At 41.1% G+C, this 18135-nt stretch overlaps 1 protein-coding gene across 2 annotated transcripts in view; it reads right to left on the bottom strand.

Annotated features, from left to right (window-relative positions):
• Window positions 1-6057: 6057 nt before the first annotated feature.
• The window catches only part of USH2A (usherin), a gene marked incomplete at both ends in the record, with an annotated part of 756807 nt that continues 744729 nt past the window's right edge, over window positions 6058-18135 (bottom strand). For both annotated transcript variants that reach the window (XM_079697601.1, XM_079697602.1), the window contains 2 exons: window positions 6058-6147; window positions 7780-8001. In XM_079697601.1, coding sequence (XP_079553727.1) covers window positions 6058-6147; window positions 7780-8001 — 312 coding nt within the window. The remainder of the gene's footprint in view (window positions 6148-7779; window positions 8002-18135) is intronic.

The following is an 18135-nucleotide window of genomic DNA, read 5'->3' as shown; positions in this document are numbered from 1 at the left end:
GGGCTTGATTGCAGGAGCTCCACAGGACTGGGGGAAATAGGCACTCCAGTCTTGGAGGGTGCACACAAGGTCCCACACTCACCAGGTCCCAGGGCAAAAGCCGTGACTCCGTAGGAACCTGGGCCAGACCTACCTGCTAGTCTTGGAGCAACTCCTGGGGAGGCAGGGGCAGCTGTGGCTCTCGGGGGTCATAAAAGCTGGTGGCAGATGTGGGGACCTGTGTGAACTCTAGATGGAGTCAGACATTTTGAGTCCTTGGCACCAAGACCCTGCCCCACCCAACAGCCTGTAAGCTCCAGTGCTGGGATGCCTCAGGCCAAACAACCAACAGGGTGGGAAACAGCCCCACCTATCAGCAGATGGGTTGCCTAAAGACTTCTGGACTCACAGCCACCTCTAGACACACCGCTTGACAGGGCTCAGCCCACCAGAGGGCCAAGACCCAGCTCCACCCACCAGTGGGGAGGCACCAGCCCTTCCCACCAGGAAGCCTGCACAAACCTCTCTACCATTCTCACCCACTAGGGAGCAGACACCAGAAGCAAGGAAACTACAGTCTTGCAGCCTGTAGAACTGAGTCCACAGCACAGATGAGAACCTACCCTGGGACCAACTAGCCCCTGGCCCTTGGGTGACAAGAGGGGAGTGTACTGCTGGGACACATAGTACATCCCCTACAAGGGGCCACTTCTCCAAGATAGAGAAATGTAACTAAGCTACTACATACATAAAAATACACATAGAAATTTAAACAAAATGAGACAGCAAAGGAATATGTACCAAAGGAACAAGATAAAACCCCTGAAGAACAACTGAGTGAAGTGGAGATAGCCAATCTGCCTGAGAAAGAGTTCAGAGTAATGATTGTAAAGATGATCCAAGAACTCAGGAAAAGAATGGAAGCACAGACCGAGAAGACACAAGAAATGTTTAACAAAGAGCTAGAAAAATCTAAAGAATAAACAGATGGACTAGAAGGAATCAATAGCAGAATAAATGAGAAAGAAGAATGGATAAGTGAGCTGGAAGGCAGAATGGTGGAAATCACTGCCATGGAACAGAATAAATAACAGAATGAAAAGAGGACAGTCTAAGAGACCTCTGGGACAACATTAAATGCACCAATATTTGCATTATAGGGGTCCCAGAAGGCGAAGAGGGAAAGGGCCTGAGAAAATATTTGAAGAGATAATAGCTGAAAATTTCCCTAACACAGGAAAGGAAACAGTCACCCAGCACAGAGGGTGCCATAAAGGATAAACTCAAGGAGGAACATGCCGAGACATAGTAATCAAACTGATAAAACTGAAAGACAAAAAAAAAATATTAAAAGCAACAAAGGGAAAAGCAGCAAATAACATACAAGGGAATCCCCATAAGACTATCAACTGATATTTCGGTGGAAACCGCAGGCCAGAAGGTACAATATATTTAAAGTGATGAAAGGGGAAAACGTACAACCAAGAATACTCTACCCAGCAATGCTCTTCTTCATATTTGACAGAGAAATAAAAAGCTTTACAGACAAGCAAAAGCTAAAAGAATTCAGCACCACCAAACCAGCTTTACAACAAATGCTAAAGGAACTTCTGTAAGTGGAAGCAAAAAGGCCACAACTAGAAACAAGAAAATTATGAAGTGGGAAAGCTCACCGGTAAAGGCAAAAATAGAGTAAAGGTAGGAAATCACTCACACACAGATGTAACATCAAAACCAAAAATCATGAGAGAAGGAGAGTGCAAGTGCAGGATATTGGAAATGCATTTGAAATTAAGAGATCAGCAGCTTAAAACAATCATGTACACATATATAGACTGCTATATCAAAACCTCATGGTAACCACCAAAGAAAACTCTATAATATACACATGAAAAAGAAATCCAAACGCAACACTAAAGATAGTCATTAAATCACAAGAAGGCAAAAGAGGAAAGGAAGAAAAAAGATCTACAAAAACAACTCCAAAACAATTAACAAAATGGCAATAAGAATATACATATAGAAAATTACCTTAAATATAAATGGAGTAGATGCTCCAACCAAAAGACATAGACTGGCTGAATGGACACAAACACAAGACCCCTGTATATATGCTGTCTACAAGAGACCCACTTCAGATCTAGAGACACATAGACTGAAAGTGAGGGGTTGGAAAAAGGTATTCCATGCAGATGGAAGTCAAAAGAAAGCAGGAGTAGCAATAATCATATCAGAAAAATAGACTTTAAAATAAAGACTGTTACAAGAGAAAACAAAGGACACTACATAATGATCAAGGGATGATTCCAAGAAGATACAACAACTGTAAATATATGTGCACCCAACACAGGAGCCCTTCAATATATGGGGCAAATGTTAACAAAAGGAGAAATCGACAGTAACACAATAATACAGGGTGAACTGAACACCCCACTTACCTAAATGGACAAATCATCCAGACAGAAAAGCAATAAGAAACACAGGCCTTAAATGATGCATTAGACCAGATGGACTTAATTGATATTTATAGAGCATTCCATCCAAAAACAGCAGAGTACCCATTCTTCTCAAGTGCACATGGAACATTCTCCAGGATAGATCACATGGTGGGCCACAAAGCAAGCCTCGGTAAATTTTAAAAAATTGAAATCATAAGTATCTTTTCTGACCACAACACTATGAGATTAGAAATCAACTACAAGAAAAAACTTCAAAAAACAAATACATTGAGGAAAAAAAAAGAAATACGTATATACTTCGTGTGATTGATGAAAAACAACAGAATTATAATTCTCATGATGAAAAGTTTTTCCAGGAATTCTGAAATTACTTCAAAACAACACTCAAGTATTTTCATGTCACTAGGATAAGTATTGTTATCCTCATTCAAAATGAGATCACCAAGACCCACTGAGGATAAATAATTTCACCATAAGGCTCCTTAGCTACTGAGCCACCTTCTGAACCCACATCTGTTTCAGTAGCCTATGGTCTTTTCCTGGCTTTCCCATCCAGGCTTCTATATCAGAGTCACCTGAGGTTACCTGCTAAATTTGAATCTCTGGTCGTTGGGACTCATGTTTTGAAAAAAAGTCTTAACAGTTGATTCTAACGTTCACCTAATTCATCGATGGTTGAGAGATTATTCAGAACATCCTTTTTTCTTAAGTGGGCTCACCTTTATCATTTATGTGTAAACTGTAAATACAACTCAGAGTTGTTAGTATTTTTTCATAAATATATTAAATCAAACGGCTCACATTTAAATATTTATTAAGCAAACCATCTTTAGATTAATTTACATGATATTTGTGCATTGGAAATAAACTATTCATGTGTGACATAATTAATTCCTTCTCACTGAATTATTCCACCTGGCCTATGTTTTATTTACAGGTTGTTCAGATTGAATTATATTGATGCCAACATGGTTTTTAGATCAGCATAAGGTACTATAACAGATTCATATTTAGGTCTTCCATTTAGTAGAAATGGCAATAGATCATCTATAAGTACAATTCTTGGTAGAGCTTATAAAAGCATAGGTGTGTACTCTTATCAAACAGTTAATATCAGGCATAACAAAGCAGTTCTTAAAATTTAAGCTGAGTATGTGGCCTCTTCAAGTGAGGGGACACGAGTCAGATTTAGAGAGAGCCACCTGTTGTAGTCTCTGTAAAGGAGAAGTGGGAGAGTACTGGAGTCCCTGTGCACAGCATGTATTCTTGCAGGTTCTTTACAAAACTGGGTCTCAACATTAGGAATATCTGGCAGCTTTTAAAGGTACTGGTGCCTCAGCATCACCCGAGACCAACTGAATCAGAATCTCCAGGGGTGAGTCCAACTGTTGAACAGGGGCTTGGCACACATTACCACTTAAAAGTAGCAAGACAACATCTTGGGCTTCTCTGAAGTAAATACAAGGAGAGTTCAAAGTGTTACAAGGGTGGTGTTGTGTGTGGAAGCTGTGCAGGCTTCTGTCCACTATGAGCCACGGGATCAAAATGTAAATGATTCAGCTAAACGAATTCATGCAATAACCGGATGTCTAAATAGATGATTAAGTAGAGAAAAACTTAAGATAAAACCCCCTGCAATTTTCTTTTTATGTTCCTTTGAAGCTTTAGAATGTGATAATAGTGTCTAGTTAATTTTTCAACAGTGAGATGTGCTCATTCTCCTGAATCCACCCATGACTAGCCAATCATATTTGCAGAGGAGTAGACCAAGTATAAGGATGCAAGCACAGGACTGGGAAGGAACACTTTTCTGTATATACCTTAAGTAGCTCACATGCATCAGAAACTCAGCCTTGGTTGGTCAAGGCTCATCTGTGCCAGCTTTAAATAGCTAAGACTGAATCAGCAAGTGGGAATTAAAACCTGTAAACTAAATTAGCCAATCCTGTTTCCATTTCAGAAAGTATAAAACTTTTGGCGAGGAGACAATATACTTTGAATATCCACTGCCAAATGTGCACAATTATTTCAGATTCGTTTGCTTGTAGCATTTCTAACAAGGGGGCAGAACTTCTGCTTAATACTGGTCTGTGCTTTTGACACTTACGGTTGGCAAGGCTTGTCCAAGAGTTGGTCATGCTGAGGAGCTGCTCTTCCGCAGATTTGGATAAAATCTCAGTACCCCCAAAGTTCATGATCTTTTGACTGTTGGACATTTAGGGTAATTCATCATTTTCAGGCAGAGTAAGTAAGGTTATTCCTTGTTTTACAAGTTTTTGCCATCTCAGCTTTGGGGAAATCCACCTATTTCTGAATGTAATTCACAAAATATGTCCGACAGTTGTGTTTTAGACATACATATTCAAAATAACTTCCTGGAGTCATTAAGACCTTTAGGAATGAAGAAGGGGTTTTCTTCCATTGTTTTCCACAAAGAACAAACTTAAATACATTTCATTTTATGTTGACTTGGGGGGAAAAATGCTTCTTGATGTAGGACTTACCAATAGCTTTATAATCCAAATAGAGTAAATAGCAAAAACTTTTGACCCATGGAAATTGGTACTGTTAAGTATCATCTGCTCTTAGTGATTCTAGTAGTTCTCTGAAATGAAGGGATATAGTACAGATATACGATACATATTCATATATGTAATCCTGTATTTACATATAAATGTTAATTTTATAATTTCAAGGCTGGAAGGAACACAAAATTTTTCCTTTTTTAATTTCACGTAGGCTAGTTAAAAAATGCAAATAAAACAGTAGTTTCCGTGTGAAATGTGCCAAGTTGAAGATATCAATATTCCTGGGTATTCAGTGAATTGAGAGAATTTTATGTAAAGTACTGATTGGAGTTTCAAAACTATGTAAAATATCTATCAAAACCCTTCATTTTTCTCCTTGAAATCTATAAATTAGCTGTTTATTCCTTAGTTTTTTAGAAGATTCATAAATGTAAGAATGGACATTGATTTACAAGTTTATGTGGTTTGGTAAATATTTATCCCTAATCATTGTAATCAAATAGAACCTACAGCCAAATGTGTAGCCTCAATGCAGAGTTTGTTTTTCTCTTAAGTGTTTCAGCTTGATCTGAAATTGGGACTTGATTTTGCAGTTATTATTAGAACTGTTCCTCACAGGATCATGTCAACTTTCATGGAAATAGGGGAATGAAAGCAGAAGCCGTGCTGTGCTGCTCAAAGAAGCAGCAATGACATCCCCTCAGAAGAATCCTTAGTTTTTAAATTAGTAACTTCATTTACCGGTAGCAACTGTGGGCCAACTCGAAATTGCCACTGATTATTCATTTAAACAATGGCGTCACTGCCAAATGAGCCAAGTAAAAGCTATATGCTTATTTAGCTTCCACAAAATAAGGAGAGCAAAATAAGTATTTTCATATGGACATAAAATTTCAGAAACCCCACATTTCAGACAGCCAGACAAATAATAGTTCTTAGACCTCTATTAGGGAGGAACAATTTCAAAAACACTCCTCATTTTTTTAAAGGATTATAGGATAACAAGAAATGGCTTTTTAGCATTTATGATGTGTGATAACCCAGTGGGGATGGGGTGTGGAGCCCTCATCCAGCTTACAGGTTTCCATCCTTTACAGGTGAGTGTCGGTGAATGTGGTGTGTTCCTTAGTCACAGAGCTGAAACCCTTGATGGCATTCATCAGGTCCTCTTCATCCACATACTGAAAAAGAAACCAATCATCACTGGTTAGGATGTTTGCTGGCAATAGTCTTATGCAAAATGTATTAATATATCATTTGAGCGTTACATTGTACCATATCTTAACCTTTCAAGCCTCAGTTTCCTCATCTGTAAAGTGGGGACGTTTTATATGATTTTGTTCAAAATTAAACAGAAGAGCCAGAATGCAAGCTGTTATGCTCCACTGTGTCTCACTCTCTTACTGTATTTTATATTTATTGAATAGGGCTAGTAATACTGATTATAATGTTATAATGAACAGATAATTTGCCGAGTATGGGCATCTTGAAAAGCTTTCACTGAATCACTTTGCATACTGCCTATTACCAGTATGGTCAAAAGTAAGCAAAATGGCAATACAGTATAATAGTGAAGAATGGGGGCAGTGTAATCAGACAATGTTTCTAAGATCCCAATTCCACAAAAAAATTACTAGCTGTGTGTTCTTGGGTAAGGGCACACATTCATCTAAGCCCTCAATGTATTATGTTGAACTATGTGGAACTGCCATTTTGCATGTCAAATATGATCAATTAACAATTATTTATGTTTCAACCTAATATAATTATTCCTGATATTTAGAAACTTTAGATCCAAAATGGAATCATGGAATTCAATAGTTGTAACAACTTCAAACAGCCCCATGATTTTTAAATGCTTGTTATTTATCATCATTCTAAGCAAACCAGAAGGACTGTAAACTTTATTTTTTGTTGTGATTGGAACCTGGAGCCAGGAAACTTGCTTTATTCCTTGCCATTAGTTAAGAAAGGTTTCATGGAAGTCATCAACTTTTCAGTGAAGGAAAAGTGAGAAGTGGGGAGAGAGAGATGAGTGAGAGTCCAAATGCAGAAGCAGATAGTTGAAAGAAATGGAGGTGATGACTTCTGGCTCAGAGGAGTAAGCAGAGGCGCTAAGTTCTTAGTTGGCTGTCTGTTTATTGTCCAACTATTCCAAAGGAATGGTACTCCCTCAGACATGGAGGTAGTTGACACAATGAAGTGTGATGGTTGCTAAAAACTCTAGAACTTTACTCATTTCAGCCACTAGGGGCTCAAAATAAATATTACATAATGATGACGTTAACTCTTTTGTATCCCCTGGACTGAAATTATGAAAAACAAAGTTCATAAATAGTAATGCCCTTATTTATCATAATTTTCTGAGTTTCTTGGAAAGAAACTATTGATCCTATTGAGAGACTCTTTTTCTCCTCTAACCATAAACCAGAAGGAAAACACACTTCCTTTTCTTTTTTTTTTTTCCCTTTAGTAAAACAGGTGCTTGTACTTTATGCCTCTTTTAGGCCAGTTCCAATGTTTTCAGTCATGTTCTGCCCAAGATAATGAAGTAGAGCCTGTTTGTCCGTTCACTTATGCATGAATTTATTTTTTGAGCATCTATTTTGTGCCAGAAGAACAAGACAAAGTTTCTACCCTGCTCATCAAGCAGGTAAACAGGTTGTTGCAAAATAATTGGGTAAATGGTCAGAGGGATGCACTGAGTGCTGTGTGGCCATCCTTCAATGAGGTACAGGAAGCTGCATGCCACCTCTTTATCGATATACTTCTGGAATGTTTAGCAAAGGCTCTGGATGAGGAAATTGACTCACCAGTCCGCTATCATGGCCCACGATGGTTTCCCACAGCGAGTCGTCAATCAAGACCTTCTTGTCTTGAATGTCTATGAGCTGACTGACACTGCGGTGGAGAGAGCCTTGGGAATAGGTCTGGCTGACTTGGCTCTGACTTGGGATGCGTAGTACAGACAGGCTCCGGTTGCTCCTAATACTCACAGGTGTCCCAGACCGGGGGATTTTGGTATCAGCTAAGCCCTGAAAGAAAAGTTACTGTTGGTGACTAAGGTCTAAAGAAAATACTCTTGAAGTAGGATAGAAAATCATGTGTCACATGTCATCAATGAAGGGAACGCTGTCCCCATCTCCTCCTATGGAACTTAGCTCCTGTGGAATCCTGTGGCCCCTGGATTCTTGGTGAAGGTGAGACAATAAGCTGATGGTCACGTTAGATGGCCAGCATTCTTAGTGTCCCAAGAGTTCACATACTGGTGCTTTGGCTATTGTTCCCCGTGGACTAGGGCTGCTGCATCGCAAAGCAGTAGGGTGAGGGGTCGGGTTAGCAAGGTAGCCTCTTCATGGGTGTCAGCACAGAGCCCCCTTCTTGAGAACAGCCCTTCCCCAGAGCAAAATGAGCAATGTTCTCTCATGGTCAGTCACTAAGTGAGCACAATTGTATTTTACTTTAAAATTCCTGGATTTATGTAGGGAACCTGACTCCTCCCTCCCTCTTTTCTCATTCCACATTGTTCCCCTTGTTATAGGATTCCAGGCTCCAAAATAAAGAGACACACAAAGACATCAGAAAGACAAAGGCACTCTATGATTAGGATCTAGAATGTGCCATTAGGAAGTGTAGCTGCTCTAAACATCTGAGGGTTCTGATTTAGCTGATTTAACCAATCAGTGAAGTGTTCTGCTTTTCACCATGCCATCGACACACCATGCAAAGATCGTGCATTCATGCAGCACACAGAGGTACCTCGAAGTGCATGGTGTAACTTTTTAGGGTAACATTGCTTGACACATCAGATACATCAGCCACGGAGTCAAACTGAAAACAAAAGTGGGGTATCAGCGTTTGGAATATTTTAAAGCAAATTCTTTGGAGGGAGGAATCAAGATGGCAGAATAGAAGGACGTGGAGCTCACCTCCTCCCACAAATACTCAAAAATACATCTACATGTAGAATAATTCTCACGTAATACCTTACTGAATTAGGGCAATAGATATCAGACACCCAGAAGTGCAAGAAAGAACTCCACATAACTGCGTAGGGCAAAAGAAAAAAAAAAAGAAATTGGGATGGACCTGTGCCCCTAGGAGGGAGCTGTGAAAGAGAAAACGTTCCTACATCCTAGGAAGCACCTTCACTGGTGGGGAGATCAGCTGGGACAGAAAGGGAGCTTTAGAGGCTCGGAAGAGAGGGCAACAACTGGTTGGCAGCAGGCAGAACAGAGAGAGATGGGCACAGAGGATCGGTGCTACTTTGTTGCAATCCCCAGTCCAAGATGCATGCCTACTGGTATGTGCAGGGCTGGGTGCTGAAACTCAGGCTTCAGAGGACAGACCCAGGGAGAGGACTGGGGTTGGCAGCATGGAGACAGCCTGAAGGGGCTGGAGTGTGGTATGGGCCACAACTGGGGTGTACACAGAAGAAGTGTGGGTCTGCCATAGAGGCAAAGTGCCATTGCTAAAGGGCATGTGAAGGGAGGAGTGAAGCCTGCCATAACAGCCTCTTTCTCCCTGCTGCCTCTATGAGCTCTGGGAGCAGGACAGTGGGTGCTCCCATGGCTCAGACAAGTCTGGCCTCAGCAGCTGTGGGTTTTGCGGTCACATGTGCTTGGAGGCGGGGCTGGGGTCTGGGATGTTTCCATAGCTCCCATGGCAGGTCCAGGTGTGTGACTACTGCGGTCCTGGTACCCAACTTCAGTGGATCGGCATCTAAGGATCTGTGCTGGTGGCTTTGTGAAAACGGTGGCTTTGTGAAAACAGTGCCTGAGGGACAACAGGGACAACTGCCTGAATTCCCACAGTGGAGGTGGTGCCGAGGGCAGTGCCAACCACAGTGTACTTTGTGAGCCTGCACAGGTGACACCACAGAGCACACTCCCTGGTAGACAGCTCTGGCAAAGGAAGACTCAGTGGCCCCTCTCCCAGCGGGAACACTCCACTCTCGTCTACCTCACACTGAAGCTCAGAAACCGTTCTGAGGGCTTCTACTCCAACAACTCAGGAGCAGACTCTGCCCCTGACAGGGCAGTGACAACCACAGAGCAAAGAGGAGGCCTGCTAAATATCTAAAGGCAGCAAGAGAAAAACAAAGAGCTAATTACAAGCTAACCTCCATAAGGCTATCAGCTGCTTTCTCTACAGAAATGTTGCAGACCAGAAGGGAGTGGCAAGATATATTCAAAGTCCTGAAAGGGAAAAATACGTAACCTAGGATACTCTAGCCTGCCAGCTTATCATTTGGAATAGAAGTAGAGATAAAGAATTTCTCAAACAAGCAAACACTAAAATAATACAGCAATACTAAGCCTATCCTAAAGGAAATATCAAAACGTCTTCTCTAAATAGAAAAGAAACAAGAATCTATAGGAAACAGAAAATCTCAGTTTGAAACTAAATCACTTACATAAGCCAGTACACATATTAAAAGAAAAAATTTCTGTGAAAGCAATGATAACCAAAAGGATGAACATGAAGATTAAAAGAAGGCATCAAAATCATAAAATGTGGGAGAGGAGAGTATGAAAATGTAGATTTTTTTTTCCAGAATGTGTTTGAGACTATATGACTACCAGTCTAAAACCAGTAGATACAGGAAGGGGCTAATATACTTGAAAAACAAGGTAACCAGAAATAAAAAACATACAATAAATTCACAAAAACCAAAAAGAACACAAGAATAATACAAAAGAAAATCATCAAACCACAAAAGGAAAAACAGAAGAAAAAGAAAAACAAAGAAGAAATACAATATCAATGGGAAAACAAGGTTTAAAATGGCAATAAAATATCAATAATTATCTTAAATGTCAATGGACAAAATGCTCCAATCAAAAGACATAGAGTAGCAGATTGGATAAAAAACAAGAGTCTACAATATGCTGCCTACAAGAGACCCACTTTCAGGCAAAGGACACACACAGGTGGAAACTGAGGGAATGCAAAAAGATATTTCACGCAAACAGAAATGACAAGAAAGTGGGGGTCGCAATACTCATATCAGACAAAATAGACATTAAAACAAAGTCTAAAAAGAAAGATAAAGAAGGACACTATATAATGGTAAAGGGATCAATATAAGAGGACATTACACTTGTCAACATATATGCACCCAGTATAGGAGGACCCAAATACATAAAACAAATACTAACAGACATAAAGAGAGAAACTGATGGGGATACAATAATAGTAGGAGACTTTAACACCTCACTCACATCAATAGAAAGATTTTTTAGACAGAAAATCAATAAGGCAACAGAGTTCTGAAATGATACAATAAAACAGTTAGACTTAATTGATATTTTCAGGACATTACATCTTAAAAAAGCAGAATACACATTCTTTTCAAGTGCACATGGAACATTGCCTAGGATGGACCACATACAAGGGCACAAAACACTCAACAAATTTAAGAGTATAGAAATTATTTCAAGCATCTTTTCTGACCACAATGGCATGAAACTAGAAATCAACCACAGAAAAAGAAATGAGGAAAAAAGAAAAACAATTACATGAAGACTAAACAACATGCTATTAAAAAGCCAATGGGCCAACAATGAAAACAAAGAAAAAAATTTAAAATACCTTGAGGCAAATGACAATGAAAACACAACCATGCAAAATCTATGGCATGCAGCAAAAGAAGTTCTTAGAGAGAAGTTCATAGTGACACAGGCCTTCTTCATAAAACAAGAAAAGTGGAAGAAAACCTAACCTACCACCTAAAAGAATTAGAAAAAAAAAAGAATAAACAAAACCTAAAGTCAGCAGAAATAAGGAAATAATAAAGATCAGCGAGGAAATAAAATAGAGATTTTTAAAAAAAATAGAAAAAAATCAATAAAATCAAGAGCTGGTTCTTAGAAAGGGTAAACATAATTGACAAACCTCTGGCTAGGCTCACCAAGAAGAAAAGAGAGAAGACTCAAATAAAATAAGAAAGGAAAGAGGAGAAAGCACAGATACAAAATACCATAAGAGAATACTATGAACAATTATATGCCAACAAATTCGGCAACCTAGTAGAAATGAACAAGTTTCTAGAAACATACAGTCCACCAAAAATGAATGAAGAAGAAATAGATAACTTGAAAAGACCAGTCACTAGAAATGAAACAGAATTTGTAATAAAAATACTCCCTATAGGGCTTCCCTGGTGGCACAGTGGTTGAGAGTCTGCCTGCCGATGCAGGGGACACGGGTTCGTGCCCTGGTCTGGGAGGATCCCACATGCAGCAGAGCGGCTGGGCCCATGAGCCATGGCCGCTGAGCCTGCGCGTCCGGAGCCTGTGCTCCGCAGCGGGAGAGGCCACAACAGTGAGAGGCCCGCGTACCGCAAAAAACAAACAAACAAACAAAAAAAAACTCCCTATAAACAAAAGTCAGGACCAGATGGCTTCACAGGCAAATTCTACCAAACATACAAAGAACTTACACCAATCCTTCTCAAACTCTTCCAAAAGACTGAAGAGGAGGGAACACTCCCAATGACATTCCATGAAGTCACCATCACCCTGATACCAAAACGAGATAAAGACACCACCAAAAAAGAAAATTACAGGCCAATATCTTTTTTTTTTTTTTTTTTTTTTTTTAAATTTATTTACTTATTTTTTTATTTTTGGCTGTGTTGGGTATTTGTTACTGTGCACGGGCTTTCTCTAGTTGCAGAGAGCAGAGGCCACTCTTTGTTGTGGGACACGGGCTTCAGCAGTTGTGGCACGTGGGCTCAGTAGTTGTGTCTTGCGGGCTCTGGAGCACAGGCTCAGTAGTTGGGGTGCACGGGCTTAGTTGCTCCGCAGCATGTGGGATCCTCCCGGACCAGGGCTCGAACCCGTGTCCCCTGCATTGGCAGACGGACTCCCAACCACTGCACCACGAGGGAAGCCCCAGGCCAATATCTTTGATGAATATAGATGCAAAAATTCTCAACAAAATATTAGCAAGCCAAATCGAACAATACATAAAAAAGATCATACACCATAACCAACTTGGATTCATCCCAGGGTCACAATGATGGTTTGACATATGCAAATCAATCAATGTAATGCACCAAATCAAAAAAAAAAAGACAAACACCACATGATCATCTCAGTAGATGCAGAAAAAGCATTTGATAAAATTCAACATCGATTCATGATAAAAACCCTCACAAAAGTGGATAGAGAGGGAACACATCTCAACATAATAAAAGCTATTTATGACAAACCCATGGCCAATATAATACTCAATGGTGAAAAGCTGAAAGCGTTCCTGCTAAAATCTGGAACAAGACAAGGATGCCCATGGTCAACACTTCTATTCAACATAGTGTTGGAAGTCCTAGCCACAACAATTAGACAGGGAAAAGAAATAAAATGTGTTCAGATTGGTAGGGAAGAGGTAAAATTGTCATTATATGCAGATGACATGATACTTCATAGAGAAAAACCCTAAAGACTCCACACAAAAACTACTAGAACTGATAAATTCAGCAAAGTAGCAGGATACAAGATTAACATACAGAAATCGGTTGCATTTCTTTATACAAACAATGAAATATCAGAAAGGGAATGTAGACAAACAATACCCTTTAAAGTTGCATCAAAAAATAAAATAAAATAAAATACTTAGGAATAAAACTCACCAAGAAGGTGAAATACTTATATGCTGAGAACTACAAAACATCAATAAAGGAAACTGAAGATGATAAAAAGAAATGGAAAGATATCTCATGCTCTTGGCTTGGAAGAATTAATATTGTTAAATGGCCATACTAACCAAAGCAATCTATAGATTTAATTTGACCCTTATCAAATTATCCATGACATTTTTCACAGAACTAGAACAAACAACACTAAAATGTATATGGAACCTAAAAAGACCCAGAATTGCCAAAGCAATTCTCAGGAAAAAGAACAAAGCAGGAGGCATAACCCTCCAAGACTTCAGACAATATTGCAAAGCTACAGTTATCAAAAGAGTGTGGTACTGGCAGAAAAAAGACACATGGATCAATGGAATAGAAGAGCTCCAAAATAAACTCACACACCTATGGACAATTAATTATCAACAAAGGAGGAAAGAACATACAATAGGGAAAAGAAAGTCTCTTCAGTAAGTGGTGTTGGGAGAGTTGGACAGCCACATGCAAATCAATGAAGTTAGAACATACCTTCACACCATGTGCAAAAATAAACTCAAAATGGCTTAAAGACAAATATAAGACATGACATCATAAAACTCTTAGAAAAGAACATAGGCAAAACAGTCTCTGATATAAATCATACCATTTTCGTAGGTCAGTCTCCCAAGGCAATAAAAATAAAAACAAAAATAAACAAGTGGGACATAATCAAACTTATCAGCTTTTGACAGCAAATGAAACCATAAACCAAACGAAGAGAACCTACAGACTGCGAGAAAATATTTGCAAATGATGTGACCAAAAAAGGGCTTAATTTTCGAAATATACAAACAGCTCATACAACTCAATAACAATAAAACAAACAAACAATTAAAAAATGGGCAAAATACCTAAATATACATTTCTGCAAAGAAGATATACAGATGGTCAATAGGCACATGAAAAGGTGCTCATCATCGCTAATTATTAGAGAAATGCAAATCAAAACTACAATGAGGTACCACCTCACACCAATCAGAATGGGCATCATTAAAATATCTACAAATAACAAATGCTGGAGGGGGTTCTGGAGAAAAGGGAACCCTCCTACACTATTGGTAGGAATGTCAGTTGGTGCAGCCAATACGGAAAACAGTATGGAGGTTCCTCAAAAAACTAAAAATAGAGTTGCTATATGATCCAGCAGTCTCACTCCTGGACATATATCCAGACAAAATTATAATTCAAAAAGATACAGGCACCCCTATGTTCATAGCAGCACTATTCACAATACCCAAGACATGGAAACAACCTAAGCATCCACTGACAGATTGACAGATTTATGGATAAGGGAGATGTGGTGTATTTATACAATGGAATATTACTGAGCCATAGAAAAGAATGAAATAGATGCCTGGGTGGAGGACAAGATGGCAGAGTAGAAGGACCTGAGTTCACTTCTTCTCAAGAAAACACCAAAATCACAACTAACTGCCGAACAACCATCGACAAAAAAGACCAGAACCTAACAAAAGAGATATTCTACGTACAAAGACAAAGAAGAAGACACAATGAGATGGTAGGAGGGGTGCATTCACAATACAATCAAATCTCATACCTGCCAGGTGGGTGACACACAAACTGGAAAATAATTATATCACAGAGGGTCTCCTACAGGAGTGAGAGTTCTGAGCCTATGTCATGCTGCCCAGTCTGGGGGTTTGGCCTCAGGAGGAGCAGCCCCAGAGCACTTGATTTTGAAGGCCAGTGGGACTTGATCGCAGGAACTCCACAGGACTGGAGGAACCATAAACTCCACTCTTGGAGGGCACACACAAGGTCTTGTGCACCCTGGGACCCAGGGAAAAAGCAGTGACTTCACAGAAGCCTGGGTCAGACCTACCTGCTGGTCTGGGAGGGTCTCCTGGAGAGGTAGGGGGGGCAACTGTGTCTCACTGCAGGGACAAGGACACTGGTGTCAAGGTACTGGGGAGCACTTATTGGTATGAGCTGTCTGCAGGCCTCCATTTTGATGCCAAGAACTGGCCACACCCAACAGCCTGCATGCTCCAGTGCTGGGTCGCCTCAGGCCAAACAACCAACAGGGCAGGAACACAGCCTCACCCATCAGCAGACAGGCTGTTTAAAGTCTTCCTCAGTCCACAGTCCCCTCTAAACACACCTGTTGTTATGGCCCTGCCCAACAGAGGGACAAGACCCAGCTCCAACCACCAATAGGCAGGCATCAGTCTCTCCCACCAGGAAGCCTGCACAAGCCTCTTAGACCAGCCTCACTCACCAGGGGACAGACACCAGAAGCAAAAGAAACTACAATCCTGCAGCTTGTGGGACCGCAAACACAGAAAGTTAGACAAAATAGGATGGCAGAGGAATATGTTCCAGACGAAGGAACAAAATAAAACCCCAGAAGAACAACTAAGTGAAGTGAAGCTAGTCAATCTATCTGAAAATAGACTTCAGAGTAATGACAGTAAAGGTGATCCAAGATCTCAGAAAAAAATGGAGGAACAGACTGAGAAGTTACAAGAAATGTTTAACAAAGAACTAGAAGATCTAAAGAACAAACAAAGTTGAACATACAATAACTGAAATGAAAAATACACTAGAAAGAATCAATAGCAGAATGAATGAGGCAGAAGATTGGATACGTGAGCTCAAAGGCAGAATAGTGGAAATCACTGCTGTAGAACAGAATAAAGAAAAACGAATGAAAAGAAATGAGGACAGTTTAAGGGACTTCCCTGGTGGTGCAGTGGTTAAGCATCTGCCTGCCACTGCAGGGGACACGGGTTAAAGCCCTGGTCCTGGAAGATCCCACATGCTGCGGACCAACTAAGCCCTTGTGTCACAACTACCGAGCCTGCACTCTACAGCCTGCAAGCCACAACTACTGAGCCCACATGCCACAACTCCTGAAGCCCGCACACCTAGAGACCATGCTCTGCAACAAAAGAAGCCACCAAAACGAGAAGTCCATGCACTGCAACGACACATAGTCCCCGCTCACCGCAACTAGAGAAAGCCCACTCACAGCAACGAAGACCCAACATAGCAGGGAGGAGCTTCAAGATGGCAGAAGCGTAAGATGTGGAAATCAACTTCTTCCCCACAAATACAACAGAAATACATCTACATGTGGAACAACTCCTACATAACACATACTGAATGCTGGCAGAAGACCTGAGACCTCCCAAAAGGCAAGAAACTCCCCACGTACCTGGGTAGGGCAAAAGAAAAAAGAAAAAACAGAGACAAAGAATAGGGATGAGATCTGTACCAGTGGGAGGGAGCTGTGAAGGAGAAAAGGTTTCCACACACTAGAAGCCCCTTCGCGGGCAGAGACTGCGGGTGGCAGAGGGGTGAGCTTTGGACCCACGGAGGAGAGTGCAGCAACAGGGGTGCAGAGGGCAAAGCGGAGAGACTCCTGCACAGAGGGTCAATGCGACCAGCACTTACCAGCCTGAGAGGCTTGTCTGCTCACCCGCTGGGGCGGGAGGGGTCTGAGAGCTGAGACTCGCACTTAGGAGGTCGGACCCCAGGGAGAGGACTGGGGTTGGATGCATGAACACAGCCTGAAGGGGGCTAGTGCGCCACGGCTAGCCGGGAGTGAGTCCGGGAAAAAGTCTGGAGCTGCCGAAGAGGCAAGAGACTTTTTCTTGCCTCTTTGTTTCCTGGTGCGCAAGGAGAGGGCATTAACAGCGCCGCCTAAATGAGCTCCAGAGACGGGTGTGAGCCGTGGCTATCAACGCGGACACCAGAGATGGGCATGAGATGCTAAGCCTGCTGCTGCCGCCAGCAAGAAGCCTGTGTGCAAGCACAGGTCACTATCCACACCTCCCCTCCCAGGAGCCTGTGCAGCCCGCCACTGCCAGGGTCCCGGGATCCAGGGACAACTTCCTGGCAGAACGCATGACACGCCTCAGGCTGGTGCAATGTCACACCAGCCTCTGCCGCCACAGGCTAGCCCCACATCTGTACCCCTCCCTCCCCCCAGCCTGAGTGAGCCAGAGCCTCTGAACCAACTGATCCTTTAACCCCTTCCTGTCTGAGTGAAAAACTGATGCCCTCAGGCGACCTACATGCACAGCTGCGGCCGTATCCAAAGTTGAACCCCCGGAGATGTGCGAACAAAGAAGAGAAAGGGAAATTTCTCCCAGCAGCCTCAGGAGCAGCGGATTAAATCTCCACAATCAACTTGATGTACCTGCATCTGTGGAATATCTGAATAGACAACAAATCAACCCAAATTGAGGAGGTGGTCTTTGGGAGCAACGATATATATATATTTTTCCCTTTTTCTCTTTTTGTGAGTGTATATGTGTATGCTTCTGTGTGTGATTTTGTCTGTATAGCTTTGTTTTTACCATTTGTCCTAGGGTTCTGTCTGTCCATTTATTTATTTTTTTATTATTTAAAAATATGTTTTCTTAATAATTATTTATTTTGTATTTTAATAACTTTATTTTATTTTATCCTCTTTGTTTCTTTCTATTTTTTCTCCCTTTTATTCTGAGCTGTGTGGATGACAGGCTCT

Source organism: Hyperoodon ampullatus (assembly GCF_949752795.1).
Source record: "Hyperoodon ampullatus genome assembly, chromosome: 2".
Taxonomy (NCBI): Eukaryota; Metazoa; Chordata; class Mammalia; order Artiodactyla; family Ziphiidae; genus Hyperoodon; species Hyperoodon ampullatus.
The sequence above is the reverse complement of the archived record's forward strand: the minus strand, read 5'-3'. Positions and strand labels throughout refer to the sequence as shown.